This window comes from Hippopotamus amphibius, chromosome 17, assembly GCF_030028045.1.
Source record: "Hippopotamus amphibius kiboko isolate mHipAmp2 chromosome 17, mHipAmp2.hap2, whole genome shotgun sequence".
Taxonomy (NCBI): Eukaryota; Metazoa; Chordata; class Mammalia; order Artiodactyla; family Hippopotamidae; genus Hippopotamus; species Hippopotamus amphibius.
In genome coordinates this window covers 39,489,503-39,513,281 of record NC_080202.1, presented here as the reverse complement: position 1 = coordinate 39,513,281, position 23,779 = coordinate 39,489,503, and the positions used below count along the sequence as shown (strand labels likewise).

At 41.4% G+C, this 23,779-nt stretch overlaps 1 protein-coding gene and 1 non-coding gene across 8 annotated transcripts in view; both read right to left on the bottom strand.

The window, feature by feature from the left end:
- Window positions 1-23,779, bottom strand: part of WIPF2 (WAS/WASL interacting protein family member 2) — a 37,276-nt gene extending 13,497 nt beyond the window's left edge. Inside the window, exons 1-3 of one of the 7 annotated variants that reach the window (XM_057716973.1) lie at window positions 22,983-23,257; window positions 18,725-18,924; window positions 1,548-1,679 (exon numbers count right to left, since the gene is read on the bottom strand). In XM_057716973.1, coding sequence (XP_057572956.1) covers window positions 1,548-1,610 — 63 coding nt within the window. In that variant the 5' untranslated portion in view covers window positions 1,611-1,679; window positions 18,725-18,924; window positions 22,983-23,257. The other 6 variants (XM_057716975.1, XM_057716974.1, XM_057716972.1 and 3 more) reach the window with 6 other exon arrangements.
- TRNAG-GCC (transfer RNA glycine (anticodon GCC)) lies at window positions 2,978-3,050 on the bottom strand. Its single transcript has one exon. It is a non-coding gene; the product is annotated as a tRNA-Gly (tRNA).

Below are 23,779 nucleotides of genomic sequence, written 5' to 3'. Positions count from 1 at the left end.
ACCCAAGCAGGTTACTCCTGCTGCTAAAGAGACTTCACCATCTCCCCATCATCACCAAGAAAAAACTCCAAACCCCCCACTTAAACCTCCAGCCTCAGCTCCCACCACACCCCCTTAAGCCATCCTCTAAACCTCTGTGTCGCTTTCTCACAAATCAGCAGCCTTCCACACTCTGCTCCCTCAACTTCAAGTGGCCTCCCTCCCCCTTCTCCTCCTGGCTAACGTCTGCTCATCTTTCAAGATTCAGCTGAGTATCATCCCTCCTAGAAGCCATCCCTGACAGCCTCCACTCCCTCTGACCACTGGTAAGGTGCCCTTCTTGGGGGCCCATTTATCTCTGCATAGCACGGATTTTGCCTGTTGACTTTCTGTCTCACCCATTACACTGGGAGCCCCTGAAAGCAGAAACTGCCTCATTTCTGGGTGACGGTATCACAGGTGATTTTTATTTGCTTCTTTTTGCTTATCTGCATAGTTCCCCTCTCTTTTAATTGTATAAATAAATTCTTGTTGTAAAAGAGTCGAGCAATATATATAAGTACAGAGTAAAATTATGTGACTTTTCTAAATCGGATTGTCAGCCAAGTCCCTGACACATTGAGTAAGCCCCCAAGAAAAGGCTATTGAGTGAATGACCAAGACAGCTCGATGCAGGGCAGTAATCCACAAGGCTGCAGAGATCCCAGGATAACTATGGATCCTTGAACTCCACTATATCAAGAGTAGCTATGCTTTTACCTACTTCACCCATTGGTCTTCCACATAAAATGTCACCTAAAGAGGGGATTCATACATATCCTCAAACAAAATGCCTAAAGCCCAAAAATTACAGGAGAAAAACCAGAAGTTGGCAGAGCTGAACTCTAGTCCTACTTCTGAAACAAATTAGCTAGGTAAATCACCTTTCCTCTTTTAGGGCACAATTTCTCATCTGTTAAGCACCCAAAACACCCACACACAAATGAGATAAAGCATCCAAGTTCCTTTTTTCTCATGTGACTCCAGGTAACACAACTCAGATAAAGTAAAAGTGCTGTCTCCTTGTTTCTGAAGCTACTGCTTTTTTTTCTTCCCACTACTGAACCTGAAGTCTTCTTCCTAATTCCATCAACTACTTTCTTTCTTGATATGGGGGGTGGGGGGTGGGGTTTGACCTGATGGACTTGGCTTTAAAGTAGACTGATTTGGAATAGAAGAGAAGGAGATGAAACAACCACTAGGAACTGCCATCCCTTTTCTCAAGGATGCCAGAGAAAGGGCACAATGACCTTTGTATTACAAATAGTTTTAGAAAAGACACACTAGTTCCTACTCTGATACTACCTGCCCAAATCTCCATTTAGACTGAACCAGGATTAAAAAAACCAAGATAAGCCTGTATGGTCCTAAGAGGACTTCTCAGGAATCAGAACAAATTGAGGAAGACAGACTTCACTTACTTATTTTCCATCTTCCTACACCACGTCTTTGAGTATACACTATGTCATATCAGGAAGCCCTAAGTATCCATTCAGGTTTTGAGATAGCCAGGTGGAAGGACAACCTACCTGATTAAAAGTGGGAGGTGGAGGAGGACCGGGGGGTGGTGGAGGGGGAGGAGGAATTGGCATCCTTGCCCTGTTTGCAGTTGGCACTGCTCTCTTTCCGTTTTAATCTGCAGCTTAAGGTCACTCATATACCTGCAAGTGAAATAGAAATAAATTCATGAGAACAACTTTGCCATGAGAGACACTGAGTACCAAGAGAACCAGAGGACTGAGCATGACACCTGAGAGAAATTAAGCACATCTCCTAGTTGCACTGTGATATAGTCCAGGGCTTGACAAATCTTTTTTGTAAAAGGCCAGATAAAAAAAATACTTTAGGCTTTGTAAACCACACATGTTCTCTGTTGCATACTATTCTTTTGTTTTGTTTTGACAACCTTTTAAATTAATAAACTTTACTTCTTAGAGCAGTTCTAGGTTCAGAGCAAAACTGAGCAGAAAGTACAGAGCTCCCCTAAAACCCCTGTCCCTTGCCACACACACAGAGTCCCCCACTAGCTACATCCCAGAGTGATACATTTGTTACAACTGATGAACCTACATTGACACCTCCTTATCACCCGTCACTCGAAATCCACAGTTTACATCAGGGTTCACTCTTGGTGGTGTACATTCCAAGGGTTTGGACAAATGTATAACGACAACTCTCTACCAATACCGTAACATACAGAATCATTTCTCTGTCATAAAAACTCTCTTATCTATTCATCCCTCCCTGCCCCCGCCCCTGAAGCCCTGGCAACCACTGAGCTTTTTAATGTCTCCATAGTTTTGCCTTTTCCAGAATGTCATATAGTTGGAATCATACAGTAGGTACCATTCTCAGATTGGCTTCTTTCACTTGAAAATATGCATTTAAGTTTCCTCCATGTCTTTTCATGGCTTGATAGCTCATTTCTTTTTAGCACTGAATAACATTCCACTGTCCGGATGTACCACAGTTTGTTTATCCAGTCACCTACTGAAGGACATCTGGGATGCTTCCAACTTTCAGCAATTATGAATAATGCTGATGTAAACATCCCTGTGTGGGTTTTTGTGAGGACATAAGTTTTTGACTCATTTGGATAAATATCAAGGAGCATGACTGATGGATCATATGGTAAGAGTTATGTTTTGTAATAAACTGCCAAAATATCTTCTGTAGTGGCTGTACCAATTTGCATTCTCACCAGCAATGAATGAGAGTTCCTATTGCTCCACATCCTGGCCAACGTTTGGGATTTTGGTCATTCTAATAGGTGTGTAGCGGTATCCTATTGTGTTAATTTGCAATTCCCAAATGACAAATGACATACGATGTTGGAATCTTTTCATATGCTGACTTGCCATCTATATACCTTTTTTTCCTATTTATTTATTTACTTATTTTGACTGTGCTGGGTCTCCGTTGAGGCGCGCAGGCTTAGCTGCGATATGTGGGATCTTAGTTCCCTGACCAGGGATCGAACCCGGGTCTCCTGCATTGGCAGCGCAGAGTCTTAACCACTGGACGACCAGGGAAGTCCCTATGTATCTTCTTTGGAGAGGTGCCTGTTCAGGTCTTTTCCCCACTTTTTAATCGGATTGTTTGTTTTCTTATTGTTGACTTTTAGGAGTTCTTTGTATATTTTAGACAACAGTCCTTTATCAGATGTATCTTCTGTAAATATTTTCTCTTACTTGTCTTCTCATCTCTTGATTTTTACATTTTAAAAATATAAAAACCATTCTTAGTCATTGGGCCATACAAAACAGACCATGGACCAGATCTGACTCGTGGGCCACAGTTTACTGACCCCTGGTATAGTCACATCACTGGAATCTGATAAGAGCATAAATACCACATGACAATGTAGCCAGTTATCAGTGGCTTAACACTTACCACTCAAAAACTATACAGTTGTCTCCTTATTATAGTCTGTAAGTGACCCTCATTTCACAAATGAGACTAAAGCCAGGGAACTCTCACCCAAAGACACTGAAGTAGGGGGCCAAGATAAAACTAAAACTTAAGAATAAAACCCTCAAATAGTCACCCCAAGGAAATCCCACTTCTTGAACCCCCAAAAGTCAAAGCCAAATAACTGCAGAGGTTTGGTTCTTAACTCTTGACAGAGGTGATCAAAATCTCTCTGTGAATGAAGAAGTAACCACTTAAACATGTCTCTCAATGCCCTGAGAATGATAAAAAGGAAAATATTCCAAAGGTTCTATAAAACCAAAAACCTCTGTAGGTAAGTAAATTTGATCAAAAACACGACTGTGAACGTCTTCAAAATCCCAACTCCTTCCAGTGTAATGCCACTATAGCCTAGCTGCCCAACAGAGCTTTTTGTTCCAACCACAAAGAACTGCACAGTACTTTGGCTAGGTGGTTTCCACGTGGAATGGTGTCTGAACTCACTTCAAGGAACGAGCAGCTGACTCCCCTCTAAGGGAAATACATTCTCGTTTCTGGTTTCAAAACTAAGTCTAGTCTTTCTTTGCCAGGAATCTAACATACTAGGCTTGAAAATTTGATAAAAACAGTAAATCCTCATAAGCAGAACATCTATCACGGGGTGTAGGGGGTGTTAAAAGTGAGAGAAACACGTGGAGAAGAAAAAAAACTTTCTTCTGTTGAATTCTCTGGGTTCACTGTGACCATTCCCCATAGCAGTCTTAAAGCTAGCAGCCTCAAAATAGGGAAAACAATATTCTATTCAGAAACAAACATCTCCAATTAATCGCAGTCACCTCAGTTTCTGCCTTTTCTGGGTTTCCAGTTCTACCTACTTACTTTGGTCCTAGAATGACTTGGAAAAGAGATCCAGACAAGTCCCTAAACCTTTCCAGATCCACAGTTGATTCAACTTACATGCTACGGAGTAAGAAATGACCTAAAGGGACAACCTAAAGCCTGACAGCGAGTGTCACGTATTAGGCAAAGCAATAATTCTCTAGCAAGGCACATCTTTTTTTAAAGTCACCCACTGCAAAAGACCACTAATACATTACACAAAGATGCCACCTTAAAATAGGCTCAATTCAAACTCCAATTTCAAAATAGACCCATCCCCCACACAAAAAAATCACTTTGGGACTTCTCTGGTGGCCTAGCAGTTAGCATTCCGGGTTTGCACTACTGTGGCCCAGGTTCAATCCCTACTCAGGGAACTGAGACCCCACAAGGCATGCAGTGTGGCCAAAAAAAAAAAAAAAAATCACTTTTATCAAGTGACTGACTTTGGGGTTGTCTACCAGCAGTGGCTCTCAACCTTTCTTCTGCCTCCACAAAGGCTGCAGGCATGACAACCTCCTACAGGGGACACTGAGTACACAGTGATGCACTACAGTACAGTATTATCACTGCCATTTTACAGGTGAGGACCCTGAAGTTTGAGGAGTCGGAGTGCGTGTATGCACTCTAGGGAGAGAGGCAGACTGACTGAGCTAACGCCGGAGATCACTCAGGAGTAAACTGCAGAGTTAGGACTCGAACTCAGGTCTCCGGATCTCTTTCTATTTCACTAATCACTATGAAAAAGATCTCCACTACAAGTTGGTTGGGTTTAGCAATTTTCTACTATTTTTCCTAAACGAAAACTTAACCCACTCCAAATTTCTATCTTAGTAATGGAATATAAACAGATCTCTATATTTTACAAGAGCAGACCAATTTATATAAATTTAAATTAACACAACTTTCCCTCCCCTGAAGATTCCCTAAAAAAAGCTTTATTCAAACCAATTCAGGACTGATACTATAAGCACTAACCCAATGCCGAAGGTCTGCTTTGAGAACTGCTTTCAGTTAAGAACAAATGAAGCAAAAACAGTTATAAAGTTTTACAACAGAAAGACAAATTTTAGTGACCAATTAATTTTAATCAAAGGACAAAGTGAGGCCTTCTGGCAGCACTGTCTATTACAATTTTAAGAACCTAACAATCCTGAAGTTAAACATGAGACTAAACTAAAAAAAGGAAAAAAGAGGGTTCATTACAGAATTGAGTCTTTCCTTTCTGACCTATTAAATTATAACTACAAACCTCACCATCTGTGTTCTTCAGAGTCCCTGATTTTCAGAAAAATTCTCATTCCCTTCTTAAGCCCTTCCATCTTAAAAACCACGATATAATAAGCTTTTCACATCCTCAGTAGTCAGTTTCTTTGAAATAAAGATCAGAGAGCATTATTTCAAGTCTTCTTAATGTCAAATTTATCACAGAATTCAGAGATAAGTCTCCATAAAACTCCAGCAGTGCACTTTCAAAAGGTGCTTTCTTGCATTCCTCAAAAGACAAAACCTATTTTTCTATCCAATTTTCAAATATTCGTACACTTCAGGAGCAGGAAACCTCCTGAGGACAAAGACAGTGACTATTGCCTTTTACATCTGATAAATGAAGAATCCAATTTAGTTGTCGCTTTTTTTTTTCATATATTTAAAATGATCTAGGGGCTTCCCTGGTGGTGCAGTGGTTAAGGGTCCGCCTGCCAATGCAGGGGACACGGGTTTGATCCCTGGTTGGGGAAGATCCCACGTGCTGCAGAGCAACTAAGCCCGTGTGCCACAACTATTGAGCCCATGTGCCACAACTACTGAAGCCCGCGCACCTAGAGCCCGTGCTCCGCAACAAGAGAAGCCACTGCAATGGGAAGCCTGCACATTGCAACGAAGACTAGCCCCCGCTCACTGCAGCTAGAGAAAGCCCATGTACAGCAACAAAGACCCAACGCAGCCAATCAATCAATAAACTCTTTTTAAAAAATGATCTAAGAGGTATTCTAGTTACCACTACAATTTGAGGCCTTTACTCAAATGGTATTCTGCAGTTATAAAACTCAGGTTTCAATTCCAAGTTATTTTAAAAAGAAAAAATTTTTTATTTTAAATCTAAATCTTAATTCCATCCATTTTCATGCTGAGAGACCTCAGGTAATAGCACTTTCCTTTGATCTCAGCTTTGATTACAGAGTAAATTACAGCTTTTGTACCAAAGAACCCAACAAAATTCCACAGGGGGAAAAAAACTGACCTTGAACATTTTTTAAGTAGGCTGTCTCCCTCAGCAAAGTCTCAAGGGCCTTAGTTCCACCTTACAAGACTTAGTCATATGGATAGGAATTTGGGATGTCAACAAGAAAATTCTCTCTCCTTTTAAAAAAAAATTTTATTTATTTATTTATTTATTTATTTTGGTTGTGCCAGGTCTTAGTTGCGGCAGGCGGGCTCCTCAGTTGAGGCATGTGGGCTCCTTAGTTGTGGCATGCGAACTCTTAGTTGCAGCATGCATGTGGAATCCAGCTCCCTGACCAGGGATCGAATGCATGCCCGCTGCACTGGGAGCACAGAGTCCCATCCATTGTGCCACCAGGGAAGTCCCTCTCCTTTCTTAAATACACGTTCAGTTCTTTAATATCCTACTAAACCTCTTTGTAATATAAAGAAACAGAGACAGGTAAAAGAGACATTTCAAGATCCTCACTGAAAGACCATTAGCTCTGCCTACTCTGTCTTCAGATAATCTAAAGAGAAGACAGTTGTGTCTTCAAGAGGAAAAGGTTCCAAATGTTCCCCCAATGTAATTCTTCTCATCCCATAGTTCAAATTAAAAAAAAACAAAAAACAAAAAACTAATAGTATGAGAGATGGAACATAAATGGTCAGCAGAAAGAGAAAAATCAGTTGCTCTAGGACAAAGAAAAGTCACATAACAGACAATGGGGTTTTTGTTTGGTGTATTTTCATCCCAGGTGGGTGGAGTGGTAAGATTTTCCAAGCAAGGACGTTAAAAACCCATTGATGGGACTTCCCTGGTGGTCCAGTGGGTAAGACTCTGAGCTCCCAATGCAGGGGGCCCAGGTTCAATCCCCAGTCAGGGAACTAGAGTCCACATGCATGCCGCAACTAAAGAAGTCTGAATACCGCAACGAAGATCCTGTGTGTCACAACTAAGACCCAGTGCAGTCAAAATAAATATAAGTAAATAAATAAATATTTTTTTAAAAAGGCTTTATGGATATTAAAAAAATTTTTGATGAATCAGCTGTTCACAACCATTCAATAAAATAACCAATCCTAGAAACATTCCCATCAAACAACTGCAAAATAAGCAAGCCCACTTCGCATATTTCTCAACCATGTTACAGACAATTAACAGCAAGAAACCAAGGGTAACTGCAACAAATGAAAGTTAGCAGAAAGTGATTAGGCAGGATTTCTTTCTTTCTTTTTCTTTTTGGCTGCACCATGCAGCATGCAGGATCTCAGTTCCCTGACCAGGAATTGAACCCAGGTCCTTGGCAGTGAGAACAGAGTTCTAACCACTGTGCTCTCACTGTCAAGAACCACCAAGGAACTCTGAATGGGCAGGTTTTTGTTACAGCTGGATTTCAAATTCAACAACAATCACCCCATTCTGATGAGCAGTTAACTATTCCTCAAAAGACCCTACAGTGGCCCTTAGTACCAGTTTAGACATTACCCTGAACTACGAAGCTTTAGAGGAACATTTCATGTATCTGTGTCCATTTTACCCAATGAGCTCTTAAAGCACAGACAGCACCATATCTTTCTATAGTTCCTTCCTATTATTTTACAGCACAGAGTAGGGGCTCAACCATCACTTGTTGAACTGAACAAAAGTAAATTTAGGAGTAGCACTGTCTGAAAGAGCAAGCAAGTCTGACTGGAGGGAAAAAAAGCAGTGAAGGATGATGGATCAATGTGCCTCGAATGGAAAAGACAGAAGGATGGAGGTATCTATGAAAAGAGGTAAGGAAGAAATACAAGGCTATATACACATGTGTAGTTCAGCATTCCACAAAATCTTAACTTGCTGAATTTATTCATTCATTAATTCATCTATCATATAATAAACATGTATTGAGCACCCACTAGGTGCCAAAGCACTGCTCTATAACAATGGTTCACAAGGTGGGGTGATTCTGTCCCCCAGGAGACAGCTGGCAATGTCTGGAGATGTTTCTGACTGTCATGATTAGGGGGTGCTACTGGCACCTAGCAGAGAGAAAACAAGGATGCTGCTCAACATTCTGTAGTGCACTGGGCAGCCCCCACAACAAAGAATTATCCAGTCCAAAAATGTCAATAATGCTGAGGTTGATAAACCCTGTTCTAGGGGCTAAACAAGACAATGTTTTACAATCTTGGGGTTTATATTCTAGAAGAAGAGATAAACAAGGAAACAAACAATCTCAATATCTCCATTACTGATAAAAAGAATGAAAAAAAGAGAATCATAAAGGAAGACTGCAGGAGTATGGTACAATGTTCTTTTAGATGTGGAGAGGGGAAGAGGCTGGGGGCTGGCTCTCCAAAGAAGCCTCTCCACGAGCAGCCAAGCCCTAGGAACATCTGGGGAAACAGCACTCGAAAAAAAATTAACAAATATCAAAGGGAAAACCCCCTGCACTGGGAATGAGCTTGATGGTAGAAAACTAGTGAAAAAGCCAGGGTAACTAGAACAGGGTGAGGAGAAGAGTGGTTGGAGATGAAATCTGAGGCCTTTGTAGGCCATCCTCCAAACCCAGAAGTAGCATCCTTCACCATCCAACATGCCCATTATACCAAAGAAGTCTAACCAAACCAACAGCTTCATACCCAAAGTAAACAAGTTCCATCAGTTACCTCATTCACTAATCCCACAGACTGTACCTCATTTCTTGTTGGCTTGAGCACAGCTAGGGACTAGGTACTAACTGGAAGCCTTCTAGGGTTAAAAGTCCCCTGATGGCAGCCTGCCTACCTGTCCACCTGCCCTTCAACCTTGCTCCTGAAAAGCAGTACAGTATGAGGACGCAGGAGCTCATTGCCACAGTGGCACAATGGCATCCAGTTCCTAAGCCACAGAACCCCACATGGGAGAAGAGCCAGGAGCTCCCTAAGAGTATTCACATGCCACTGCAGGAGACTAACGAACACCAGGAGCCAAACAGGCTCCTATAATTACACAGGAACTGATATCAGCATAGAACTATGAACACGCCTCCATGTGTTCTAGGACAGAATATAGTACAGTTTCCCCTAAAGCATTTTTGAGTTCTCTAGAATACAAGGAAACAGACGAGAGTAACTTTCTTGTTATATGTATTTTACCACCCTCCCCCCCCCCCAAAAAAAAGCTTTATATAGTCTGAAAATAATCTACAGCCCTCTTCTCTCAATGGAAAAGGTGCTCCCTCCCCCCTTGAAATTCAATTCAGTCAAACCTCTGGTGAAACAGATTTTTATCATGTGTAGAAATGGAATTAATTAAAATTCCAAGGTTACTCCATGAAGGGAAAAAAATCAGTTTTCCAACTCCAGGCATTTTCCATCATGGAAATTCAACTATGCAGCAAATCTGATTGATCCAACAAGTAATTTTAAAAAATCACATGCACACCATGATTATTTAAACTGAAAATCCTAGACTTCTACAACTAAACCTGGATGTTTTAGTCTTTACCTCAATGATTTTTCACTGTTACAAGCAGCACACAACCCTGAAAGAGAAAAGGTTGGAGGCAAAGAAAGATAACTACATGATGAAATCCTTTCAAATATAATTTTTCTAATAAGAACGTAAGTATAGGACTTCCTAGGTGGCGCAGTGGTTGGGAATCCATCTGCCAATGCAGGGGACACGGGTTTGAGCCCTGCTCTGGGAAGATCCCACATGCCACGGGGCAACTAAGCCTGTGCGCCACAACTATTGAGCCTGTGCTCTAGAGCCCGTGAGCCACAACTTTTGAGCCCGTGTGCTGCAACTACTGAAGCCCACGTGCCTAGAGCCTGTGCTCCACAAGAGAAGCCACTACAATGAGGAGCCTGTGCACCACAATGAAGAGTAGCCCTTGCTTGCATCAAATAGAGAAGGCCCGTGTACAGCAACAAAGACCCAACACAGCCAATAAATAAATAAAATAAATAAATTTTAAAAAAAAGAACATAAGTATATGTCCCAAAATGCAGCTTTCCCCCTTATATGACTCTTTCCTCTTGTCTCAGATTACTTTTCAAAAGCCCGAAAAACATAAAGTCAGAAGCCTACATATTCATAGACTACCTGCTGTGATAAATATTAAGTACCATAGGTTATGATTTCCAGTTACAGGGCAACCCAGCAGCCAAGTCCTCTCATCTAAAATGATCACACATTAGTGAGAAGTCTACTCTTGTGTTCAATTAAATAACCACAACTGTGAAGAAGGGCTTCAGTACAAAGATGGCTAGAGATAACTAATGCAAGAGCAACTGTAAATATAATGCCTGAAAATCATCCTAAACAGAGATCAGGGAATGACCTCACTAAACATCCCCAGCCCCTACCACACCCCTCGAAGCAATGATATTACCCTGAAAGCACTGACGTATTGGGAAGGTGAGGGAACATATATAGAAAATAGTCAACTGCAGTAAATCAGTAATAGTTCAGAATGCTGTAGTGCTTCAAAACATAGCCAGTGATCAATAATCAATGAGACAATAACACTTTATTTATTTTCATGTTTTGGCCTCACAGCTTGCAAGATCTCAGTTCCCCAACCAGACACTGAACCCGGGCCGTGGCAGTGAAAGCCCAGAATCCTAACCACTAGGCCACCAGAGAGCTCCCAAGACAATAACACTTTAGATTCAGCGCTGTTTTTGTGACTTCATTCAGCAAAACTGTTTCAATGAAACGTGTAAAATTCTATTAGAGCTGTTTCAATAGAGCTGTTCATCTTAGAATGTAAATCTATCTCAGAGCCAACACAGCTTCCTCAGGCTGCGTTTTAGCTAATAACAGCCACGAGATTTCCAACACCTGAGAACACTTGGCCTCTACAACATCACTAAGACTAGTACTATTTAGCTCCTTATCTCCAAGCAATTCACAGAAACCAAGGAGCAGCTGCAAACTCCTCATTTCCAGATGCTTTACATACTGACAGTAAAAGATACAACTGTTTTCCCATCCAAGGCCTAGGGATCTACAGCACAAAAAGAAGAGAAGGTGCCCTCTCATATTGTCAGTTAAAAACAAACTTCAAAAACAAAAAATGATGCTGTATAAACCCAAGGCAGATAATTAGTAAATCTGTTTTTAAAGCCTGAGTCAATTTTCCATTTCAGAAACAAAACAAAAACAAAAAACAAAAAAACAGATTCCTGGATTTGGACAGTGAAATGATGCAGAGCAGCTCAATGTTCATAACTAATATTTCCTCCCCACCCACCCATCCCAGGAACCAGCGGGTTTAGAAATGTTGGCTAAAAAAAAAAAAGAGTTACACAAGGCCAAAGTTATTACCATTAGCCAGCATTTAACTACAGAAGAGAGAAATTAATCAGATGAAGGACACACATTCTAATTTAGAAATCCAGACCAAAGCTAGACAGACTAAAACACAGTCAGAATACAAAGCAACTTAGGATAGCAATAAATGGTTTAGATGATCCTTCTAAAACAGCTTCCAAACTTGCCTGAAGATAAGACACATCCTAGGGCATTTGTTTAAAAAACAAACAAACAAACAAAAAAAGATTCCTGGGCCCTAATCCAGACCTACTAAAATCAGAAATTTTGCAGGAGTGAGAACTGGGAATCTGTGTTTTCAATGAGCACCTTAAGTATTCTTGGTGTTAGGGAAGTCTGGAAAACACTGCTCTAAAGGAGTATTAGCAATCAACTGCTATCTGAATGGATATCAGTAAAGAAAAGCTGATGAATACGTTGGTTAAACATGAATATGTCTCTGCATTTATCACGCATAAAACACCATCAAAGTTGCAGTGGAAAGAAGCAAGCAGATTCCTACCAGAGAAACTCAGAAAAGGCTCAGAAACTGAAGGCACCTAGTACCTCTGGAGAAAGGATTGTAGGAGGGCCTAAAACAGAATTGGCTGAACGTCTGTATAAGAAATAAGATTCTTCCATCCCCTCCGTCCCCTCCCCCATGCTGCCTGGCAGAAGATGAGAGAAGTTGAACCAGAGGGCCTCTGAACCAAGGGACCTGTCACAGCTAAGGGCAGCAGAGCCATACGGAAAACAGGGGGATCAAGTGAAAGTCTACCTTGTACTCAACGATAAGACCTCTCCCCCTTCCCCCCATCCCAGCTCTCTTCTCCCACTTCGCTCCAAAAACACCTGCTGCTGGGCCTATACTCTCTAGACAGAAGACTGGAGCAGTCCACTTTGAGGAAAGAGATCAGTGCCAGTTCACCCTAAAATGGTGCCCGTCGCTTGATCAGCCAGCGCTCCACACTCAGCTTTTTAGTGCCTCACCCTTAAAAATGAACGGGTAGCCAAGAATTATCAAGAAAATTATCAAGACATTTCAAGAAAACATCTCACATGAAAGACTGGAATCAAAGTAAACAAGCAAAACAGAATTCGTGACAACATGCAAAAAGATTTATACATAAAATTCTGAGAAATTTTCCTGGAAATTAAAAAAAATGATAGCAAATATTAAAAATACAATAGAAGTGTTGGAAGAAAAAACTAAGGCTATCTGAAAACTGAATGAGGGGAAAAAATATTCCCAAGGGAAAAAAAACATGAGTGGGCCAGTCTAGGAGTTTCACCATTTGGATAACAGGGGTTCCCAGAAAGAGGGAGGAGAGAAATAATTATCAGAGAGAGAATACATTATAAAAGATGATAATACAAGAAAACTTCCCAGGACAGGTGGAAATAAGGTGCAGACTGAAAAGGCCCACTGAACATCAAGCATGATGAATCCTTTTTTTTTTTTTTTTGGCCACACCTCGGGGCTTGTGGGATCTTAGTTCCCCGACCAGGGATCGAACTTGGGCCCCCAGCAGTGGAAGTGTGGAGTCCTAACCACTGGACTACCAGGGAATTCCCAAGCATGATGAATTCTAATATCCATCTTAAGGCACATCACTGCACCTCAGAATACCAGGGATAAAGACCCTAAACGGGACTTCCCTGGCGGTCCAGTGGTTAAGACTCTGTGCTTCCACTGCAAGGGGTGCAGGCAAAGACAACCCCTAAAATCTTTCAGACAAAAAATAGATCCCACACAAAGAATCTAAAATCAGAACAGCATCAAACTTCACAATATCATTATTGAAAGTTAGAAAACCATAAAGCAAGGCTTAAAATTTCCCAAGAAGCATGATCCCCAACATACTATATCTAGTCACACTACCAAGCAGTGTGAGGGGAGAAAAGAGAGAATTCAGACATGAAAGCCCTCAAACAATGCACCCCCTCCTAGAGACCATTCTTCATAAAGCTTCTGGAAGAGACTCCACTAACGTGTTTGCATGTGCTGAAAAGAGATACATCCATCCTAGTCTAGGGATGAATTAATGACTGATACCTAGAAAATCAAGCAAAAAGAAAAAAGGCAATTATTACACTTAGGGAAAAAAATATAAAGAAGGACATATAATCTTAGTACACAGTCATTACATTGGATGCTTTTTTTTTCTCTTCTTCTTTAGGTGACACTCACCTCTACTCCCTTCTGGACTCATGGAAGAGGAGGGAGGCTGGAGGTCTGGGAACTACCCCGTCAATGGGGTTGTGGTTTAAATTCCATTAACACAACTCAGTCACTCAAGATCTGGAAGATGGAAGGAAGCTAGATGCTATTGTTGATCCTCCAGGAGCAATGAGCAGGTGTGTGGCCCCTGACAGATGACAGGCATGTGGTTTGCTGCAGTTTTCAATATTCTGTAAATTGCCTGCTTTGGTGTTTAAGGCAGCCAAGACTATTAATGGTTGCAGCTTCTTACAATCCCTGCAAGTGGCTTTCCCTGACCTATGCTCCCCTGGCCTTCCAACAACTGGTAATCTGTGAAATATCAAGAATGGTTGTTTTTATTTGAACCCTGATATATAATACAAAAACATACAAAATATTGATTTAATCAAAACTGTGTTATAGCTCTATTAGACAGATAGCACGAAGGGTTGAGTGTGACTAGCAGCATAAGAATGCAAAACTCAGTGTCCGTGGTAAAAATTCAATAGATAATATCGAAGAATGGAAAAACCAAGACATGACAGTGTAAGTATACTACGTAGAAACATGAAGGTAATATACAACAGGAAAAAAATACTAAAAGTATTCAAAGCGATTGAGGACAAAGAAGGAGATATGGAGCAGCTTTTTAAATTATAAGACTTACAGTACTATTTGACTCTTTAAATGATGTGTTCTTACTATTTTGATTTTTTTAAATTTAATTACTAAAAACCAAAAAAATCTAACACTGCAAATCTAAGCAATCTAAGCAAAACCAAGTCTCAGACTGACCAAAATTTCAAAAAAATAAGGTCAATACTGAATTTGTTACCAATGCAGTTAAAGAAGAGTAGAAAGTTCGAAACAAACCAAACTAACCCATGTCTTAGACTCAACTGTAATGGAAGCAGGCTGCTTAATGTGACCCAAATCTCTGCCACAGCCTGGGTGTAACCAAATAATGTTCACCACTCCAGAGTTCACTCCACCACAGGTCAAGTATGTGAGGAACTTCCAGGCCACTATGAGAATTCATAACCAAATTTAATTGCAAAGGTAAGCACAAAAATAGAGGGGTAAATCTTAAAATCAATTACCTCAGCCTCCTTTTTAAAAAATCTTCTTCTCAATTTAATGCAACCGAGAAACAAAAATAACCAACATCTGTTGTCAAAATATCTAGAAGTTCTAAGAAACTGTTAATGAGATTAAAAGACTGTTACCAGGCAGGCTGAAACCTAGTCACTGATGACAAAAAACAGCTCTTCTCACTCTAGGCTGGCCATCTTATCGTACTAGCCCTCAACTTCTATGTGCCTTCCTTCATTTGCACACCCCAACTCTAAAAGTAGAAAGCATATAGAAAGAACAGTCAGAAGTAAGGAAAATCAGAGATGACAGTCTCCATTAAGAAAAGGCCTGAAAGAAAATTTAAGCAGATGCTCTATAAAATGTTGATGCAGACCTCACATGGAGAGAAGTGTCATGCCTCATTTCAAAGAAACTATATTAAGTTCCAACTCACCACAGATAATCAAATAACAAAGCTGTGACTTTCATTGTCGAAGAATCTCTTCTCTCTCACTTTAATACCCTTAAGCCATCAGATACTCAGATGCTCCTTGCTGAAATGCTAGAAAAATTTGCACATTTTCATTCCTTGATCACTAGTGATGGTCTGCTTAACCAAGAGTCTACTTTGAGCTATGAAAACAGGGCAGGCTGATCCAATTACACCAGAAAGGAACTAAATCAAACAGGACCATCTGGGCATTGAGGAAGAGTACTGTGATTTCCGAACAAAAATCAATATAAAATATACTACAGATATAGCAGATAAAAATGTTTTCATATATTCAGAGTTATAACGGCCCTTGAGCTACTGTTTCATTTGCATGTCCAATAAGACGTATGCATCATGATAAGACATATGGCCCAGATGATGGGTATGACAGATTACATTCAGTAGTTCACAATAAGAACATCTGTGTTCTCTCTCCAGCCCCATGAAGCTTACAAAAAAAAACAGGCGATAGTCCGCAGAAGTGAAGAGGTTTTCTGTCTCCTAAATAAGCAGGACTGGCAAACTAACAATCCCAACATCCTCCATAACCTAAGAATTGCTCCCCAACAATCTCCAAACCAATTCTCAAATCCTAATCCAGCCACACAAGTTTAATTTGCAGGACCTAAAAGAAATCAAGATTAAAAGAATAGGCTTTAAATAGTTCTAATACATTTTTCAGATAAGTCTTACCATCTCATTCTGCTAAATTTTTCCAAGCCTCAAAGTACTTCAGATTATTTGTGGATAATGGGAAAAGCAGAGCCATATTAATAATTTACAGGCCATAAGCAAGAAAAAAGTAATAGTTGCCACTCTAATATTTACTTAAAAAAAATCCTTATCCTTGAAAAATTATATTTCAGAGTAACAAAACTTCTATGTAAGCTGAAATTAAAAGAGCTTTTTCTTTCATATTTTTCTGACTTTCTAAAAATCACTTTACTGAGGTATGACTGACATACAAAAAGCTGTACGTAATGTATACAACTTGGTTAATTTGGTGACAGGTATACACCCATGAAACCATCACCACAATCTATGCCATAAACATAGCCATCATTTCAAAAGATTCCTCCACCTTTTTAATTTATCATCACAAGCATACTTCATTTTATTTCAGCTCACTTTATTGTACTTTGCAGATACTGTATTTTTTACAAACTACAGTTTTATGGCAACCCTGCTTCAAGCAAGTCTATTGGTGCCATTTTTCCAACAGCATTTGCTCACTTCATGTCTCTGTGACACATTTTGGTAATTCTCGCAAAACTTCAAACTTTTTCATTGTTATTGTATTTGTTATGGTGATCTGTGATTAGTGATCTTTGATGTTATTCTTGTAATTTTGGAGGGGGGTCACCACAAATTGCACCCATGTAAGATGGTGACCTTAATCAATAAATGTTATGTGTGTTCTGAAAAAAATAAATAAAAGAAAAGAATAGGCTCTATCCAGGAAAGGTTTTAGAAAACATGTTCCACTGTACAGGTATCAGATTTCTTTATGATATTGATAGTTTCAGCATCAATACTAGCAAACTACTAAACGTGGAAAGAATCGACAGAAAAAAATGTTTTTTTTAAAGGTTGAGCTCAAAATTCACTACGCCATTTATGTGTATTTTTGGAGAGTTCACACTCTCTGAGGCCTTGCCTCCTATCACTCTGCCTCTCACTCCCTAAGCTCCAGACACAATGGAGCTTCCTTCAATTCTTCAAAATAGCCACATTCTTTCCCTCCTCAGAACCTTCACCTATGCTATTTCCTCCCCTCATCCTTTAGGTTTCAGCCTAAGAAGTCAATTCCTCAGGGACCCTCCCTGACTGCCCGCCTTCCCAGTGAACCAGGGTTAGGCTTCCCATTAGCTCTCTCCACAGCACTTACAGCAAGAGTAATTAATTATTTCTTTAATGGATGTTTTCCCCTCTAGACCATAACCTCATGAGTGCAAGGTCTGAGTCAGTTTTGTTCACTGCTGTATCTCCAGCACCTACCACAGTGCTTGGCACACAGCAGGAGCTCAAAAATTGTCAAATAGGGGCTTCTTAGGTGGTGCAGTGGTTAAGAATCCGCCTGCCAATGCAGGGGACACATGTTCGATCCCTGCTCCAGGAAGATCCCACATGCCACGGAGCAACTAAGCCCTTGTGCCACAACTACTGAGCCTGCGCTTTAGAGCCTGTGAGCCACAACTATTGAGCCCATGTGTCACAACTACTGAAGCCCACATGCCTAGAGCCCGTGCTCCACAAGAGAAGCCACGGCAATGAGGAGCCCATGCACTGCAATGAAAAGTAGCCCCTGCTCGCTGCAACTAGAGAAAACCTGCATGCAGCAACAAAGACCCAATACAGCCAATAAATAAATTTTTAAAAACTGTCAAATAAATGAATAACAGGGCCCCCCCCAAAAAGGCTGCTTCAGCAATTCTACTTATAATTTACCCTACAGATATAGTCACACATGCAAAGGGCCAAATATATATATAGTTATTCACTGAAGCACAGTTTGTAACAGCAAAAGACTGGAAACATTTAATATCTACCAGTATAGGGCAGGTGCCAACTATCTTTACTGCTCATATGGAATGATTACCAAAATAATTTCTTTTAACTGCAAATAGAATTAGCAATGTGCTACACCCATTTAAAAAAATGCAAGAAACATATATATTTGCTTTATATGTACACATTACCCGTGGAAAGGATCTCAAGAAAGTGATATTAGCTGATTCTGGGAAGAGGAACTGGAATCAAGAGGAGAGAAGGGCAGACAGCAGACTACTCACTGTATATCGTTTTCTTTTACCTTTCAAATTTTGGGCCACATGAATGTATTATCTATTTAAAGGAATAATATTTGTCAGACTTCTCTGGTGGTCCAGTGGCTAAGACTCCTCGCTACCAATGCAGGGGACCCGGGTTCGATCCCTGCTCGGGGAACTAGATCCCACATGCCGCAACCAAGAGTTCTCATGCTGCAACTGAAGAGCCTGCAGGCCGCAAGGAAGATCCCGTGTGCCACAACTAAGACCCAGCACAGCCAAATAATAAAATATTTTAAAATAAATAAATAAATAAAACAATAATATTTGTTAAAGACAGTCCTGTACTTATAAGACAATGACAGCTAGAGTTTAAATTCATCTCATACCTGGATCTTTGATGACAAACACCCTGCCTACATCTGAGCACTGTGAAGGCGGGAGTGGAAAGAAGGAAAACACTATCCACAAGTCTCAGACAGCTCGTCCCACAGTAGACTGTACCACTTTAGAAAATTCCATTTTTTTTTTAAACAACCAATGGTTCCAGTCTGGACACATGGAGAATGTTTCACAGTCAGAGGGATTACTGGGAGGGGAAAAAAAAGGGATTATTGGATTCAGCATTTCCATAAGCACAGAAAGCAGGTTGATGAATTTGTACTGAAGAATTATCACAAATACCAAATAAAAACAAATCACTTTCACTCAGGGGCCTCACTCTAAATGGAGCTTAATATGAATCCATGCAGTTTAAGAAATTAAAAATGTTTTGAAAACCAATTATTAGAATGCGGAGGAAATCTACACACATTCCTAGGATATGCAGATGTGCCAAACTTCAGGACACTCCTCAGGAAAGAGAGGCCTGAGGCTCGATTCAGCACTTTTGTTATCACAATCAAACCCCGGGATTAGAGTCACAACCTTTGTATCTGAACCTGCATATCAGGAAAAGAATATTCTGGACTAACGATGGCAAGAGAAAGGTAAATCCAGGGCAACCAAGAAGAGGATCTGTTTGGGGTTATCTCCAATGTTACAAGGGCCACTGTCACCTACTGCATGAAAGAGTCTTCATAATCCACTCCAAGACCTAATGGAGACAAAATTAACTTCAAATAATTACCCCCTGAAAAACAAAAGGGCATTTACTAAGTAGAATTAAATATTTAGTACAGCCATACTTAATTGTTATAACTTTGCCAAGCCTAAATGGCAAGTTAGAAGCCAATTCCTGGCTCCCCTGCTTGATAACCTATTTGTCTCCACAGGCACGGTAAGCCAAAATCTTAAGAGATCTAAGACAGATATTAGCAAATGTATCATCTTCTTTCCCTACTACCATTATTTTTCTCCATAAAGTTCTATTCAGCTTTTTAAAACACCCGTCAGAAATTCAGCTTTTTAAAACACCCATAGGACAATAATACCAAGAAGTAACCGTGAGTTTAGCATTTGACTCCCCAGGCTCAAAAGCTTGGGAGTGAGAGTGAAGCAGAAAAAAAAAGTTGGAAACACTCTTTCTCTCCTCCTCAATGCCTTGGACTTTCAAAGCTAGGCAAAGGCAATGATTCTGCATTTAATCACCAGATGAATAAGAAACAGATTTGAATTTAGGAGAAACATAAAGGAGTGTAAGAACATTCAGTAAAGAGTACCACCTCCATTTCCTTGCAGAGCAGCTCTCAGGATCTGCCAATGAACCTCACTTCGACACGGAACACCCCATCTACTCTAATCTGGGCCACATCCCTCAAGAGACAGTCAACCGGAACTCTGCCAACTTCTGCTCGGGAGCTGTACGAAGAACAGTAGCAACAAGAGCCTACTTTGAGAAGGAGATCAACAATCACACGCAAGAAGAAAAGAAGTTATTTGGCAAAGGGAAGCATGTTGCCAAAATGTTAGTCACAGCTTCAAGGTCCCAGTTTGTGTTTCTGCAACTATTCTTTGCTTTGACAGAGTCCATTCTCTGGCCCAGGAAACCCGACTCAGCTTCTGTCACCCTCCCCATTTGAAGCAGTCAAAAACCCTTTCAATTTGGTAGTATCAAACTGTGACACAGACAAGATGTCCACCAGAAACTAAAAAGGAGGAAAAAAGTGTGCAATTTGCCATTTTCCACTTGGGACTGGCTCCAGCAGAGCAATGGAAACACATGACGGGATAGAAAAAAATGCAAAACCACTGTGTGAATGAAGCAGGCTACACCAAAAGTCTGCCCAGAGCTCTGATCCTCCACAACTTATGTCCAAACATTCTTAAAAACAAACCACAAAGACACACTGTAGGTTGAAATGACAGCAAAACATTAAGCAAGTTTTCACCCCCAAATAAGTGTACAGATGGGTTATATCCTGATAAACCTATTGTAAATTGAAAATATCGATCATAGTTTAGCCTAGCCTACCTTAAATGGGCTCAGAACACTTACATTAGCCTACAGTTGGGCAAAACCAGCTCACACAAAGCCTATTTTATAATAAAGTGCTGAATATCTCATGTCATTTATTGAATACTGTCATGAAAGTGAAAAACAGAATGGTTGTATGGACACACAATGGTTGTAAGTGTATCGGTTGGTGTGGCTGACTGGGAGCTGCAGCTGTCTGCCTCTGCTCAGCATCACAAGAGAGTATGGTGCCAAATATTGATAGCCCAGGAAAAGATCAAAATTAAAAATTCGAAGTACAGCTTCCACTGAACGCATATCGCTTACACACCATTGTGAAGTTGAAAAATCTTAAGTCGAACCACGGTAATTCAGGGACTGTCTGTATACACTTCATACCTGCAGTTCTTCCTGGGGTTGGGTTGCTGAAACAGCCTGAACCAGCAGCCCATAATTTTCAGAATTACTTCAGAGCAATAGGACACAGATGCAAGTCCACCAGGTTGCTCTCCCAGTCGAAGGGCCCAAGAACTCAAGAAAGAACATCCAACAATCTTCTCTTCAAAAGAAACAGGAATCGTCTTTTCCCTTCTTAAAAGCCATCAATAAAACCAGAAAACTCCACAGTTCTCAACACCTTCCACTTTCCCCTGTATTTCACCTTTGCGCTGACATCACCTAACTAATCAGTACCAACTAAGGTAAACACTACTCTGATATCAAGTGTGAGAGTTAAGCAAATCCACGTCAGACTTAAGAAATGCCAAGACTTTCAGGAACACTCTAAGCTAAACACGTTCACCTATGGGCAAAGTGTTTATAGAGCATTATGCCCAAAGAAAAAGCTAGAACAGTCAAGATGTTAAAAGTTAAGAATAAAGAAGCTAAAATTGTCCACAAGCACACTGGTCCCCAACAACTGGCAAAAAGGGCCAAAGTGACTGGACCAAAGCAAAAGGCTCACCTGTCTAAAACACTATTTTTCAGTGAATTCTCAAGAGTCATCCTCTGGTGGCCAGAAAATAAAATACTGCATTCTCCCGCATTCTCCATCAACCGACCACATTCATTCCCAATTCTAACTTCCACATCTCGTCTTGATGACAGCCAATACAATGTAACACAGCAATATGAAAATTTTGGCTACTAAAAGTTGACGTTGAGAAAAGTTTAAAAATTGGACATGCATCAAATCAAAACCAACTCTTCCCTGGCGCGTGCGCGCGCGCGCGCGCACACACACACAAAATGCGCGAGGCTGAGAGGAAGAAACTGGGAAAGATGTCTTCTAATATAAATATCTCAATCTAATTTTCAGGGATCACTTCTTTGCAATCACTTTAAAGATTCCATTTGGTTAACACAATCTTCTAGAAGCAGAGAGGGATCAAACCTACATTTCCAACGGAAAAAAATTAGACAGTTTAGTGATTTGCCTCAAAGTTACTTAGTAAATCCTTAGGAGGGCTAGAACAGTCCTTATCCTTTGAGGTTCTCTTCTGGTTGGTAAAAGTAAAGTCACCCAAAACAGGCACTAAGTCATTCAGACACAAACACAAGACAAAAATAGCATGAAAAGGGAGGTGGGTCCTGGGGATGTCAAGAACTAAGACTTCACATCACTCCAACCCGAACCCTCAACTGCAGGTCGCTCCCATGCGAACCTCAACGTTTCTCAATCCAGTCTTTAACTCAATTCTGATTCCTTCCCAACTAATGTTCCCCAGATTCCCTCTAGTGTAAGCAATGTCCTCAGTTATCCTGTCAACCATTGGTTTTCACTCATCAACCCCCAAAATGTCACAGCGGCCTCCTCACCCGGAGCATCCTGTTAATTACCTGTTCCCAACAGGTCCTCCTTCCCCATTTCCCTTTTTGCGTACGGCTGCCACGTTCCTTACCCGGAGTTGCCGTCTTACTCACCTTACCCAACCGTTCAGGATCTCTTATTTCCCGTCTCTCAGTAACCCTCCTCCCCACTTCACAGTCAGCGCTCGCCCCACACCAATTCCGGACCACTCCTCCCTGTTTAGATTCCCCATGCCCCCTCTTCTCCAGGTTCTTCAGACCCAGCCCCCAGTCCTCCTCCCCTCAGGGCCCGCCCCCAGGACCCCTTTCTCCCACAGGCCCCTCCTCCAAAGTCCCCTCTCTCCTCAAGCCCCGCCCCAATCACCCCTCCCCTGGCTCTCCCTCCCATTCAGGCCCGCAGGTCATTTCAGCGACGGACCCACCCTCCCCGGCGTCTTCCCGACCTGGGCACAGCGGCTCCGGGAGCGAATCCTCCGCCACCTCTGCTCCGGCTCCGTCCCGTCCTGCTCGCCCCCTGGCAAGCTCCCCTTCTCGCCGCCGCCGCCGCCCCTTTTGCCAACCCGGAAATGGATCTGCTCCCACTGTCCCCAGCGTCCGCGAACAAAATGGAGGAGGGGGAAAAAGGAGGAGGGAGCAGAGCGAGAAGAGACGCTACACGCATGCGCCCGTGGAAAGCCTGCCCCCTGCCGGCGCACTTAAAGGCGCAAGCGGTCGGGTGGCCGCCATCTTGGGAAGGTCGCAGGAAGTTCGCTGAGCAGCTAAAAGCAGGACTTGCAACTTTGGCTGCGATTAGAATCACCTGGGAAGACTTGCATAAACAGTGTTACCTGATTCCATCCCCAGAGTTTCTGATTTAATTGGTCTTATGTATGGCTAGGCATCGGAACTTTTAAAATTGTGAAGGTGATTCTAACACATTGCTAAGGTGAAGAATCAGAGTTGAACATCTTTTTAAATATATTTTTCATCTTTTTGCCGGGCGCGCACAGATACACACACACACACACACACACACACACACACACAGCCACACCCATAAATGTCCTTTTTCCTAATTTCGAGTTAATGAAGAACCCGCCCAGTCAACCTTGCAAGGGCTCAGTAGGCAAGCTCCGGTTGTCATGGCAACAGAGAGGCAGGCCCTTCTAACAAGTCATCGTTAACGTCATTTTCGCTGCGTGACTCGAACACCTGTGGACGTCCTTCTCTTCTTTCCCGGGCCTGGGCTTCCCCAGTTTCC